The sequence below is a fragment of the Nycticebus coucang genome, chromosome 18 (assembly GCF_027406575.1).
Source record: "Nycticebus coucang isolate mNycCou1 chromosome 18, mNycCou1.pri, whole genome shotgun sequence".
NCBI lineage: Eukaryota > Metazoa > Chordata > Mammalia > Primates > Lorisidae > Nycticebus > Nycticebus coucang.
This window is the reverse complement of record NC_069797.1, coordinates 40,180,161-40,194,678: the sequence shown is the minus strand read 5'-3', so window position 1 is coordinate 40,194,678 and position 14,518 is coordinate 40,180,161. Positions and strand designations below refer to the sequence as shown.

The 14,518-nt window shown below is 49.1% G+C and overlaps 1 protein-coding gene across 11 annotated transcripts in view; it reads right to left on the bottom strand.

Annotated features, from left to right (window-relative positions):
• Window positions 1-53: 53 nt before the first annotated feature.
• The window catches only part of MYO19 (myosin XIX), a 36,151-nt gene continuing 21,686 nt past the window's right edge, over window positions 54-14,518 (bottom strand). For 3 of the 11 annotated variants that reach the window (XM_053570192.1, XM_053570190.1, XM_053570194.1), the window contains 13 exons: window positions 13,362-13,435; window positions 12,432-12,553; window positions 11,749-11,862; window positions 11,317-11,493; window positions 10,792-10,944; window positions 9,665-9,772; window positions 8,307-8,377; window positions 6,330-6,433; window positions 4,314-4,480; window positions 4,057-4,186; window positions 1,777-1,862; window positions 1,042-1,341; window positions 54-509 (listed from right to left, as the gene is read on the bottom strand). In XM_053570192.1, the coding sequence (XP_053426167.1) occupies window positions 381-509; window positions 1,042-1,341; window positions 1,777-1,862; window positions 4,057-4,186; window positions 4,314-4,480; window positions 6,330-6,433; window positions 8,307-8,377; window positions 9,665-9,772; window positions 10,792-10,944; window positions 11,317-11,493; window positions 11,749-11,862; window positions 12,432-12,553; window positions 13,362-13,435 (1,735 nt within the window). In that variant the 3' untranslated portion in view covers window positions 54-380. The other 8 variants (XM_053570193.1, XR_008375627.1, XR_008375628.1 and 5 more) reach the window with 8 other exon arrangements.

The window sequence follows — 14,518 nt, the reverse complement described above, 5'->3', positions numbered from 1 at the left end:
ACAGACAACACTTTAGGATGGACATTCACATCTGCTGCCAAGTTTGGAGTTCGGAGTCTAAAGGCAATAAAGTATGGCAAAGTTCTCTGTGGCCCTGATGGTTTTTAATCCTGGTTTAGTAACTACCAGCCTGATGTCCTGTCTGTGCCTGATGTAGACCAGAGTGCCCCAAGCCCACCGGTGGCCTGGACACACAGCCCTGGCTTGTAGGCTGTGAAACCACTGCTGTCACGTGTGTGGGGTCGCTGTGCTATGGTAATAGTTTGGCAGCTATATGTTTGTTAAATGTCTTTGGCAAGGCAGCTGGCAAGAAAAGGCCTTGTGAGGATCAAAGGCACCAAGGATCACCCAGCCAGATGAAAGCAGAGGGTGAGAAGAGGTCACACATGGGTCAACCTGTGTCTTTCCAGCAGAATCTGATTAAAACCAGTAACATTGTAGGGTGAAGATTCAGGGCAGATGTCGGCATAGCGCAGTGGAGACTTTCTGTAGTGAAACTTTATTGAGCCCTAGGGAAAAAGAGAGATGCAGTTTAGCCTCAGTTCTCAGGAGTCCCAGGGCCTAAAAGGTACCTTACAGAGTGCATGACAGAATTGTAAGGAGTTGTGGACAAGTATTGTTCTCCTTATTCTAAAATAGTGGCAAAAGCCCAGGAGTGGTGACTCACACCTGGAGTTCTAGCTATTCAGGAGGCTGGGGCAGGAGGATCACTTGAGCCCATGAGTTGGAGGCTGCAATGAACTATGATTGTGCCACTGCACACCAGCCTGGGCAACAAAGAGAGAGACTGTCAATCAAAATAAAAAATAGTGGCAAAGTCCAAGGCAATAAAACATAAAATTTCAGATCCATTCAGTGCAAGACAGATGAGGAAACACTTGTGTACCCAGCAAGGTTAGGGATGGACCTCATTTCAACCTCAGTCCTGCTTCCCCTGGGTACTCTAAGGCTTTGCTTCCTGCCTTCTACAGTGGGGCAGTGGAATATGAAGAACCCAAAGCCGTCATGAGACAGAACGGCCAACTGTCATATACAACCTACCTGAGGCAGTGCTCGGATAGATGTGACACCAGCCTGGTCTTGTTGTGCTGTCTGGATGGTGTAGTTACTGGAGCTATCCCTGGGAAGCTGAAGGCAAGCCCAGAATACCAGTTTCCTCTGAAAGCCATGTACTCCTGTAGCAGCATTGGCCAGGACCAGTCCCAGCGGCCAGAGGCGGATTATTGCCCTCAAGAGCCTAGTCTCTACCAGGGGCAAGGAGTTTGAGCAATGGGGAGCTTGAGGGAAGTCTTTTTCTTCTATACCGTCCAGTTCTTTAGAAGCAAGGAAGGCCATTCTGCTCTTAAAAATGGAAATTGAAACTATCTTTAATACATTAGATAAGTAAACATCTGGCTGCAAATAGATGATGCCCTATACTAAAATGTTTCCAAGTGGAAGAAGTCTGTACACCCTAGGCAACTGGGCCTATACCTTACATATGCTAGTTTATAACAAAATTAAGTCTTATTGAGATGAAACCAATGTGCCATAAAATTCACTCTTTCAAATAGACTACTTCATGATGGGTGTATTCCCGGAGTTGCTTCTTCTACTCTTTACCTTCACAACCTTGCTGCAGTGTAGACAGTGTCATGCCCATTGCATACATGAGGAACACAAGGCTCAGAGAGTCTGAACCACCTGCCTGTCCTTGGGGCCACCCTTACTCCACCCAGGTCTGTCAGGTTCCAGACTCTATCCATTGCCCACGCCGACTCCTTCGGGCACACTTACTCTCCACTTCTGCCATGCACGCTTGATGGCTGTGGCAGCAATGTGTAGCCTCTGGATGTGTTTCCGAGCTAACCAGGAACGAATGGCTAAGAGGTTTGTCCAAAAACAGGAAAGAGATAATAAAATGGTCATTAGAGCTATCAGTTGCCTTTCATTCTGTGGATGTAAATGAAAAATAGAAAAAGAAAATACAGCTTTCTGTAACATGGCTCTGCAGCAACACCAGAGTTGCTGTAAAAGTTTGAAATAGGCTGGGTGTGGTGACTCATGCCTGTAATCCTAACACTCTGGGAGTCTGAGGCAGGTGTTGCTTGAGCTCAGGAGTTCCAGACCAGCCTGAGAAAAGGTAAGACCTGGGAGGCTGAGCAGGTGGATTACTTGAGCTCAGTTCAGCCTGAGAAAAAATGAGACCCTGTTTCTACTAAAAATAGAACAAAAACAAAAACTGGGCACTGTACCAGATGCCTGTAGTCCCAGCTTCCTGGGAGACTGAAGTAAGAGGATTACTTAAACCCAAGAGTCTGAGGTTGCTGTGAGCTATGATGCCTTGGCACTCAACCAAGGGTGACAAAGTGAGACTTGTCTCAACAACAATACAAAGTTTGAAACTGTGTTTTTTTCAGAATGGCTATTTTGTGCTATGACATAAGTAAGGTTCTAAAGTCAATACATAAAGCAAAAGTTGGTTTTAAAGACATTCCTCAAATTGCCCCCACACTTGGAAATAGCTATACTTGGAAGGGCCGGTGAAAAGCTGGGACTGGCTGAGGCCCAGCAGTAACCTCCCATCTCAGGTGCAACTCAGGGAACAGGAGGGGGTCTGGATGGTCTGTACCTCTTAGAACTGTCTTTGATTTGAAAATCCTCAGACGAATTTGCTCACTTTATGAGTCTGTAATGTGACACTAATATGTAACCATTGATAAAATTATTGGATGGGGAGCTCGGTGCCTGCGGCTCAAGCGGCTACAGCGCCAGCCACATACACCTGAGCTGGCGGGTTCATATCCAGCCCGGGCCCGCCAAAACAATGACGGCTACAACCAAAAAATAGCTGGGTGTTGTGGTAGGCGCCTGTAGTGCCAGCTATTTGGGAGGCGGAGGCAGGAGAATTGCTAAAGCCCAAGAGTTGGAGGTTGCTGTGAGCTGTGACGCCATGGCACAGGGCAACTGCGATACTCTGTCTCAAAAAATAAAAATAAATAAATAAATTTATTGGATGGTAGGAATTTGTATTCTCTTAAAACCTTACTATATTCTGATTATGTTATAGTCATGTTCAGAAAAGTGATTATTCTATTAAACACTGCTTATACATTTTGATTCTAGAAAATTAAAAAATTTAGAAACAGGTTCAGTGCCTGTAGCTCAGTGGTTAGGGTGTCGGCCACATACACCGGGGCTGGCAGGTTCGAATCCAGCCTGGCTCTGCTGAACAACGACAACTACAAAAAAAGAAAAATAGCCAGGCATTGTGGTGGGCGCTTGTAGTCCCAGCTACTTGAGAGGCTGAGGCAAGAGAACAGCTTAAGCCCAAGAGTTTGAGGTTGCTGTGAGCTGTGATGCCATAGCACTCTACTGAGGGCAACATTGTGAGACTCTCAAAAAAAAAAAAAAAAAAAAACTCATAGATACATAAAAATCACCTGTTACATGAACCTGGATGGTTTTACAGTATTATAGAATTTTTTTAATCCCTATACCCATAGAAATACACCCTTGACATGTAGTTTGACGACCAGGTATGAACATACTGAAAGTTATTTTGTGTTAAATTCATAATGATTGTTAGAAAATACCTAGCTGCGTAATTTAGCCATGATTCCACTGCTATTAGATATCTGGATTGTTTCTAATATTTTTAGTTTTTAATAAGACTGCTGTGAACATGTTGGTTCATACATCTTTTCCTCTGATGAAATCCTGTTGGCTTTTATGTTACCCTTAAACTCATCACAAGCCCTAGAGACCAGCAGGTAATAATCTGAGTTGTAATAAAGGGAAAAGAAATCTTGGAATAAAAAAAAAAAAAAAGAAATCTTGGAATAAACAGCTATTTAGGTCTGAGAAACTCACAGCCTGCACTACCTACAGAGTCCCTATTTGTGGTGTGACTTGGTTTCCAATGAAATGGTGAGATATTATGGCTGAGGTGGACAAGAAGTTCTAATACTAGGGCACCACAAAGACCTGTAACTACCTCTTCAGGCTAGGACAGTCAGCGTCAATAGATGGGGACTCAATCTGTTGCAACTGCTGACAGTAGCCCTGCCCACCTACCTGCCTGGATGAGCACTGCGGCCCTCCTCTGCCTCTGTTGCTTTCTGCGCTGGTGTCGCCTCCAGCCACCCTGAATGCAACGGGCACACTGTTCCAGCACCTGGGCACGCCCACACTCCAGAAGCTCCAGCTGGGACAAAGGGCATCCACTGAGGTCCTCAGGCTCTCCTCCCCCTTCCCTGAGGAGGACCCAGTCCCTGTCCTGTTGAGGAAAATATACAGCTGGCTTCTATAATCTCATCCCCAAATCAGCTTACCACAGAGTCAGTCATGAACACCTTGGTCCTGCCACAGTGCACTTGGGCTGGCATGGCTGCATGTGAGTCACCAGGTGTAGCTGCTGCCCGAGTTAGAGCTGGCAGAGTATGGAGAATGTCCTGGAGAAGAGACTGAAGTGTGGCCTCCTCACTGTGTGGAGAATGTCCTGGGGGAGGAGAGACGGGCCTCATCAGTACCTGGTCATCTCTACATGCCTCTGTGGTCTTAAGAAACTGGCTTTGGCCTCCTTACCACTCTCTAGACCTCTTTTCTGTTCTTGGCTCTAGCCATTTCCTTCTCCTTCCCTTTTTGGGCAAGGCTACAGGTAGCCCCTCTATTGTCCCTCAGGGCCTTGGCTGTTCTGAGGGGTCCTGGAATCCCCACTTTCTGCTGTGCCATAGGGTGTCCTTCAGCCTCCATCACCATGAGTTCCTTTGGACAGGCTGGCGAAGGGTATCTAAAGCTACTCCTTTGGACCTGGAATCCAAGGCTGCTCAGCTAGCAGTAGTTTCCAAGGCCCCAAACATCCTGAAGGCCAAACAGGGCAGCCAGGCACTCCCAAAGCCTCTCACCCTTCATCCCACCAGGTATGGGAAAAGGGAGAACAAATCTCAGCCCTGTGACGGCCCAGCAGGTCCCACTGCCTGCCCTCCCACACCGTGCAGGGCTGACTCCTGCACAGGGAAGATTTACCTGACGGCTCTGACCACCTTTAGCTGCCCAGTGCCTCTGTGGAGAAAGAGGCTGCCAAAGGAGATGCCGAAGATGAGAAACAGCAGCAAAACAACCAAGGGCCAGAGGGGCTTTGGGGAAGAGACACGGAACAGAAGAGCAAACCGTGAAGAGAGGGGAAAGAAAGAAGAGCGAAAGGAAAGTGATAAAACTCTGCCCAAGAGGGGGAAAAACCAAAGCAGAACTGTCTCAACAGGGTCTTAGGAGCCTCGGCGTATGCTGGGTGGGACAAGGGGAACAGCTGCCTCTTCTCCCTCCACCTGTCCTTGGAGCCTCAGTTATTCCTACATGCCAATAACCCCCAATTGGGGCCACAGCCCAGACCCTCCCCTTAAGATTAAAGCTTGCACAGGTGCCTTACAGACGCCTCCAATGGACAACTCCAGGGACTTGGAGATTGTCAGCCATGGCAGGGCTTATCAGCTTTCCCAAACCTGCCTTCCTCTTGCCTTCCCACCCCACAACTACCCCTGAGCCAGGCCAAGTTAATTTTCTTCTTTCCTCCCCCTCTGTATCTAATCAAGTGCCTATCAAGGCTGACCAGTTTCTGCCTGGGCACAATGGTTCACATCTATAATTGAAAAGGTGGGAAGACTGCTTGAAGCCAGGAGTTTGAGACCAGCCTGGGCAATATAGCAAGACCTCATCTCTATAATAAATAAAACAATCCAAAAGGCTGACCAGTTTCTTCCAAATGTTTCCTACCCGTGCCCACATCTTTGGCTTCTCTCTACTGGGGCAACTTCCCGGCCTCATTCCTACAGCCCTCCATGGGTTTCCAATAAGCAGAAGGTGACTTGACAGAGTCACTTTCTCTCTCTCCTGCAGTGCCCCATTTGCACAGAGAATAAAGTCTGGCGTCTGAGAGTGGGCCCTACCTGTCACCCTAGCCTCACCGCCACCATTCTCTGCCCTAATGAGCCAGCAACACTGAATGGACAGGCTCCTCACCCACTCTGCTGTCTCAAGCCTCCAGGTCTCTGTTTAAATTACCTTAGTCATGTGGAACGTCCTTTTCCTGGCTGATCCAATTTATCCTAAGAAACTACTTCCTTCAGGAAGCCTTCCCCAATTCACACCTCACCAGCACCACCCATAGCATCCTCTTCATAGTTCTCCCTTTCCAATTTCCATGCTATTTTTCAGTCTGCTTTCTCTACTGAACCAGGACTGTAAGGGCAGAATTGTTTTATTCACCTCTGAACCCCCAGCCCCTTGGCCCTGAGGGTAGGTGCTCAGTAAACTATGATTGAACAAATGACTAATGAATGGGCCCCACTCACCAGAGCACCCTACAGCAGCATATGGACTATGGGGGCCAGAGGATGTGCGAGGATGGAGCCTTCTCAGTAACTCATATCTTCCCACAAAATTCTGGTGAGAGACCCTAGAAGCCAAAGCAGGTGGAGGAAGAGAATGACTTCATCTGTGGGCCAAGCACATCTGCTTAGCAATGCAGTAAGGTGCTACCCTGACTACCTCACTGAATAGATAAGGATGTGGTTCTAGAGGGATTACTAGAGTCCCTTTCTGGGAAGCCCACAGAGACCATTTTAAATTGGGTCTGCTCTTCCTGCTGCCTTGGTCTACCAAAACAAAGCACCTTATTCTTTTAATAGGGGATTTGCAGCCTGCCTTCTTCCAAAGGGGCTGACAGGCTCTCCCAGGCAACCAGGACATTCATGCTTGGCCATATCTCCCATCTGACCTCTGACTCCAAAGCCTCGGCTATATCCTCCTGATTTCTCTGCTGTCCTTCAAGGCAAATATTTCTCTAAACAGCTGCCGACACCTGCCACTTGCACTTCCTCCTCCCAGTTGCCTGTCAGCCCTCCCAAGAGTCTGGCTTCTGCCCCCAACACTATGCGAACATGGCTCTTATCACGGCATCAGCAAACCACCAAACCCAGAAGTCTGTATTCTACCTGGCCCTTGGGCAGCAGTGGCCCTCTCCCTTGTACAGCACTGTCTCTCAGCCTCCAGGACACCAAGACCTGGGCTTCCTCCTGCATCCACGACTCCTTCCAAGTTGTCCTTGCTGGCTTCTTGCCATCCACCATCTCTAAATGTGAGCATTCCTCAGAATGGCCTCAGACTCTCTCTTCCTTGCTCATGGTGCTTAAAACCCATTGAGGACAGACCCCATGTGCCCTTCCAATTATTATTATTATTTTTTTTAACCCTAGCCATTAGAATACCAGGGAGTCTGCTGAGCCCTGAGACTATCTCGCAGGCATCTCAAACCTGACAAGCCATAAGAATTCCTTCCCCACTGACCCTCCAACCTAGGCCTTGCCCAGAACAACCCATTTCAGTAAACTTGTCCCCTGATGCATCCACTTACCTTAGATAGAAACCTGCAAGTTCCTTCTGCAACCTGGAAGTTGACTGCTCTCCTGTCTAACACCCTGTAGTCAGTCACTGTCTGCTCTTTCTATTGTGAACCATACGCCAATTTAACCCACTTTTCTTCATTTTTTACGCTCTTTCATACGCCATTACTCTGTTCATAGGCCTGGGACAGCCTCCTCACTCCCTTTTATCCTGATCCTACATCCAATCTCCACACAGCAGCCAAAGGGATCTTCTTAGAATATGAAGGAGATGGCACCACTCCAACCTTGCATCATCCATTGCTCCCATTGCATTCAGGACAAGCTGCAAAGACCTCTAAGGCCCTGTTGAGCCCTCCTCTCTCCTACTCCAAGTTCTCTGTGCTTCAGTCCCTTTAGCATCTCTCAGTTCCTAACCTGGGAGCTTTATGCTTGCTGTTCCCTCAGTCTGGACTATTCTTCCCTCTTCCAGATCTCCCCACGCTGACCCTCGCCTTCCCCCAGGTCCGAGGTGCTTAGAGGGGCTCCTCCCTGACCAGCCCAAAAATCCCCTTCCCTATTAGTCTAAGAGCACTTTTTATTTCTTTCCTAGCACCAATAATAACTTTATACTAATTTATCTAAGGAATGTATACCCCTTCCAGGTTGCAGAAGGAACTTGCAGGTTTCTATCTATTCACTCCAAAGGTGTACAGATTCACCTTTCTTATTCACTGACATACTCCCACTGACACGTTGCTGGGTACAGAACAGTGCACGGTAAGTCAATGGGAGCTGCTCCTTGAGCTGCAGGTCGGTGCCTACAGACATGCCTCTTTCTCTTCATCTCTACATCCCACTCTGAGTTGGGCAGGCTCTTGTTTGGCTTGAGTCCTGAGCACTACCCTGGAAGTGGCCCTGCTCCCAGTAATGATCAGCCCCATTTACCGGATGGGAAAGCCAGCAGCACTGATATGGATGGTCTCCACGAGGCCACAGGCTTCAAGCTGGCTCAGGACCTGCAAGGTGGGGAGACATCTGTAACTCCGGGCCAGCAGGCCAGAAATGCCATTCCTTCTGTCTTTCTGAGGCCGTGGGCAGCATGGACCTGCAGGCTCTCCTGAGGCTCAGCTAATGGGGCTATCTCCTTGGGGTGGTTAGATATCACGGGACCTTGGAAAAAAAATCTCAGCTAGGCATGGTGACTCACGCCTGTAATCCTAGCACTGTGAGAGGACCAGCCTGAGCAAAAGCGAGACCCCCATCTCTACTAAAAATAGAAAAACTGAGGCAAAAGGATCACTTGAGCCAGAGTTGGAGGTTGCTGTGAGCTATGACACCACAGAACTCTATCCAGGGCAACAGCTTGAGACTGTCTCAAAAAACAAAATAAACAAAAAACTCTGCTAGAGGGGCGGCACCTGTGGCTCAAAGGAGTAGGGCGCTGGTCCCATAAGCTGGAGGTGGCAGGTTCAAACCTGGCCTTGGCCAAAAACTGCAAAAAAATAAAACAAACAAACAAAAAAACCTCTGCTAGAAAGGGCCCTGGAGGTCCCAAGTCCCCTTCAACTAATGTATGGCATGTGGTACAGCTAGGGCAAGGCATGGTCCTGGCTCTGTCTCATCACTTCACTCCATGTGGTAGGGATTCACTACTACACACTGCAGTCCAAGCACATTTCTAGACTTGTTTTAAAAATTTGCAGGCATTAGAGTGGTTCATAACAGAGGAGCAGGGGAGGTTATACTGTGAAAATTCTGTGACCTGAACTCAGGTCTTGACTGCACAGCCAAGTGGCCCTAGCAACAAACCCTAAGGCCACATCTAACATGTGACTGTGGGACACTCTCCATCACTGTCCAGCACTCATACCTCATACACATCCCTTAGAGCCTAATATCCCAAGAAAAAGGCAGCTGCTGGGCCAGAGTGCTTTTGTGCAATACCTCCAGTCAGAAAAGGCTGCAGTGTGCTTGGACTGTAAGGTGACACAGACTTTTGGCTAATCACAAAAGATCCCCATTCCTCTGGGTGGTTTCAGTCCGTCAGGGCACATGGCTTGGTGAGTGGAGAGCAAGATGCACTGGAGCCCCTACTTGCCTCCCTGACTAGGCCGCTGTGCATGGTCCACCCAACCACACGCGACTGCTCTGCCACAGTAGAGGAGATGAACCCTCCCTAATGTCAGGTGCAGAATGAGAGATCCTCTGAATATTCCCTTTGGAGTGATGTCCTGCCCTTCATCCCTCCAGGGTCTTGGCCAAATGGGGCTTGGTCAAAGCAGCTCTGGTCCAGTGTTAGTTACCTCTTCCCGGAAGAAGGTCTGTGCCTGGCCTTGGCTGTTGGGCTTGATGCAGCGAATGTAGTGGGGTGTGGTGCTGTGCAGGACCTGCAGGAGCTGCTCCAGGGAGGCCTGCAGATGGGAGAGACCACAGGGTCAGGCAGAGATAGGGGCTGCGAGAGCCTTCAGCTGGGCCCTGGCTAGTGACTATATCAAGCACCTCCGGCTGCCCTCCCCAGGATCCTGGACCATGGGTACTGGGGATGACTACTGGAGGCTTTGGCTTCACGGAGCCAAAGCATACCCCTCTCCTCCCCTTCCACCTATCCACCTCTGCCTCCTGGGAGCCTTTTGGAACTGTGACCCTCACTTAACTGGTCTCCCTCAATCTGATCCTCCCCTCCATCCCCAGAGCCATCTTCTTAGAAGAGAACAATCTCATAGCCATATGCCATTCATACAAGCAAAAGCTCTTGTTACAAAAGCCCATCCTGTGTGCTGGGGGCTGGGCAGGCAGTCTGCTGGGTCAGAGCTCGGTCTAATGGGCAACACACACACACTGATGGCTACCCTCAGTGGTGTGTCTGAGGCTGGGGCAGGAAAGTGGTAATTAAAGCTGGTTTCCCAGGGTGCCTTCTCAAGGAGATGATGTTAAGGCTGAAATCTGATGGGTGAGGAAGACTACTCTATGAGTCCTGGTGTAGAGGGTAGGAGAGAGATGGAGTTGCAGGGCCAGTGGCCAAGAGCATCCCAGGAAGGTGGAGCTAAGGGCTGAGGGATGGTAGGAGACAGATAATGGTGGACAACGTTGAGAGAAGTGAAAAATATGCTCCACCTGAGAACAGGGTTTGAGCAGGAAGCTAAAGTTGGGAATGGGCCAAGTCACAAAGGTTCCTGTAACTGCTGTTCTCCTGTGACGACCCTATCAGCACCCCACTGTGTCCCCACAGGCCCCTAGGCTTCCCATCATATCATTATTCCTGATAGTCGATTTGTCTGCTTCCTGTCTCTGTCTTCCACACTTAAATTCCATGGGGACTGGGACCACATCTACTTGACTTACCATTGCTCCCAGGCTAACGGCACCAATCCTGGGAGGTGCTCAATAAATATTTGGAACTAAGCACCTCAGTGAATGCTACCAGACCCACCTTGAACTTGGATACCACGGTTAACACAGGGACTCTGCTCTGGACAGAGGACTCCTCCTGGGTCTTCTCTTTGGGGTTAGTAGGAAAAAGCATCATGAGCAGGGGATCCTGGGATTGCTGCAGAAGCACTGTCAGCTCAGGGGGCACAGGGTCCTATTGGGAAAGGGCAAGGGCAGCAGGTGAGGCCATGTGGAGTGGCTGCACAGGCCTGCTTGTGGGCTGGCCTCCACTGCCCACCCCAGCTGCAGAAGAAAGGGAGAGGGCAAAACCTGAGTCCAAGAAAAGAGCTAGTCTACTGCATGACCAGAGACCTGGAGACCTAGCCTAATACAGGTCATTTTCAGGAAGGTCATGCTTGATTAGTGGAGACCACAGGCTGGTGGACCCAAGATGGTGATCCTGGATTCTGTGACATGTTCGGCCGAGAGCAGATGCGTGGTGAGAAACTACCATGTATTTGTGACAATGACTCAGCATATTTTTTCCCCAGACCCCCCACCCCCCCGACAGAGGTCCAGTCCTCACCTTGTTCTTCTCCACCAGGCCTGCTGTGTGGTACCGCACAGGCCCTGCGTAATGCACCACAATAAAGCTGGGCTCCCGGCTGAGCTTATTGTGGCCCAGGCATGGGCTGCCTGCCAGGGCACTCTCAATGCGTGTCTGGAGCTGGGCTGCACTGCTTGGCCGATTAAGGCGGCATTCCTGTGGGGGTGGGAGTGGGCAGTAAGCCACAAAAACAAGAGGGTCTCACCACAACCCTCACTGTCCTCACCTGTGGCCCCCCCTGGCAGCAGAGTTGTCATAGGCATCATAGTGACCCCAAGGGGAGGAGACAGAGAACTAGCAAACCCATTTAGCAGACTGGAAGAGAGGAGCAGAAGATGGCAGGTGAGTCATCAGGGCCCCAGAAAAACCAAAGACCAACTATGGTGCTCAGTTCACTAGCTAGACCCCCACCTCATTTATGAGGGCACAGATGCTGATGGGGTTCCCCTCGATGAGATCCAAACAGGACTGGTTGTCCTGATAGTTGACAAATGACCACTCCAGGCCTTCAACTGCATATTCCTCCTAGAGAACAAAGTGGGGGTAGGGTGGGAGAAGACAGATGTGGTCTGAGGTCTAGACGGGCCATCCAAAGCTGGCCATAATGCATTCCAGAATAGCATCAAAGAAGGAACAAAAGCATATCAAAACATTACACTCCGTACATACGGTTATTAGTCAATTAGAAATAAAATATAGGCTAGGTGGTGGATGTCTGTAATCCCAGCACTTTAGGAGGCTGAGCTGCAAAGATTGCTTGAGGCCTAGAGCTTGAGACCAGCCTGAGCAACATAGTAGACCCCACCTCTACCCTAAAACCCCTAAAACTTAGCCAGGTATGGTGGCACATGCCTATAGTCCCAGCTACTCTGGAGACTGAGGTGGGAGGATCACTTGAGATAGGAGTTCAAGATCACAGTGAGCTATGATTGTGCCACTGCACTCTAACCTGTGGCACAGTGAGACTCTGTCTCAAATAAACAGATCAAATAAGAAGTAACAAAAAAGCTTCTAATCAGAACCTAGGCTGGGGCTGCAGGGGTAAGAAGAGAAATTAGACCGAGAAGGACCACCCCACCCTACCCCATTCTCACCTGCTGCGCCTGTAGGTAGTGAGCCACAAAGTGCTGCTGCAGCTTCTCATTAGCGTAGTTGATGCACAATTGTTCCAGACTATTGTCAGGAAATGATTCAAATCCATATACATCCAGCAGGCCTGGAAGGATAGCAGAGGACCCACGGGGCTATTGCAGGGAACAGATAGGGCATGGGAACCACAGGAACCCAGAGTGGCTGGGGGCTGGGCCCCTGCTCATGCCTCGTACTTGGCAGCCTAGGATGAGGTTGAGTGAACATGACAGCCAGGAGTGAGCAGAACATACCTTCTCTGCCCCCTTACCCAGGGTATTTCTCTTCTCCTCCTACCCACTCAGAGCTCACAGCAGACAGAAAACCCAAATGAGGTGTAAGATATAGCCCAAAACATCAAACCTACTTTGAGTCTGAATTCTCTGGTCCTGACCAGGCCTCTCCTGTGAGGAAACCATATTCCAGGGAACATTTTCTGGGTCAAATCTAGTATGAAGGGCCTTGGTTTCACCAGCCTAGTTGGTGCCGAGAATTCCACCATCCCATAAACAAACTGCACTGGTGTTTTTAAGCTGTACTTCCTACCTTACCTGACTGTCCCATCCAGGATTACAATGATGTTGACCTTGGTCATGTTTTCCAGGACCCTTCTAATCTGGCTCTTTTCCCTATCCTCTACTACTCTCTTGTGATTGGAACTGGGTCTCTGAGGGAGAAAGGGACCTTTACAGACAACGCACTCTCTGAGTCTATCTGTAGAGCTATGGACAGGTCAGATGTGGGTACTGGAGAGCAGAGATCTTACCCAAACACTGGTGGACAGATGGGAGAGGAGACAGGAACAAAGACGGGCAAGGAGCTTTCCCCAGTCAGAGTGGACCTAGGGCTCTACTGTTCTTTTCTGGAGTGTTCCAAGCATGCTGGGCCCTTATTACCTATGAAAGTGGTCCATGAGCCTGGGTCTGCACAGATGCTGCTGTTGATCACTGATACCAGCCAGTCAAACAGCCTGTTGGGGAGAAGAGAGTGAACTCTGATGAGAGAGGGTCAGGCTGAGCCAGAGAGTAATAAAATTGCTCCCCAAGCAAGGGTGCTACACTGGAGGTCCCTGTATTCTGAGCGTGATGGGTTAAATGCTAAATCTTCTCTAGCTTCCCTGCCCATCTTGTCTTCCCCTACTACAGATGCAGGCTATGTGTACGCATATTCCCAAGTACACATAAACCTGGCCTATCCTCTGGGCAAGACTAAACACAGGACCAGCTCAGCTCCTGAGTGAGGCAAGAAAGGGGTCTACATCAGTCACATGGACTCTTGACTGTAAGGGGCTGAAAAGCAGGTCTGGATGTGGGTCAGAGTTCACTGATCTCTTTTGCAAAACCACTTGTGGAGCCCAGAGCTCAAGGCCCTGCTACATCCCTGACTCCATCCTGCACAGGGGGATCCCAAATCACCACAATGGCACCTTCCACTCTGGAACCACCCCCAACCCAGAGAAGATGATGTCACTACACAAGGTGGTGACATGTACACCACTCAGGAATTTCTTCCTTTCAATTCTTGTTAAATTGCTCTACAACTTTTTTCTATTTAGTAAATAAAATGACTCTCCTTTTGCCAAGGAGCTTCAAATGCCCATTTGAAGTACCAAAATGAATGACTTAGCCTTACAATGACTTGATGATTTCCATGTGTAAAATACTCTGTCACCCTTGGTAGAGTGCTATGGCATCATCATAGCTCAGAGCAACCTCAAACTCTTGGGCTCAAGTGATCCTCCTGCTCAGTCTCCCAAGTACCCGAGACTACAGGCACCTGCCATGATGTCCTGCTAGTTTTTCTATTTTTAGTAAAGACAGAGTCTCACTCTCAGGCTGGTCTTGAACTCCTGAGCTTAAGCAATCCACCCACCTTGGCCTCCCAGAGTGCTAGGATTATAGGCATGAGCCACTGCACCCAGCTTTCCATGTATAAAATGTTCTATGGGTAGAAACTGACCAACACTTTATCTACTTTTTGTTTGTTTGTTTGAGACAGAGTCTCACTTTATCACTCCTGGTAGAGTGCCATGGAGTCATAGCTCACAGCAACC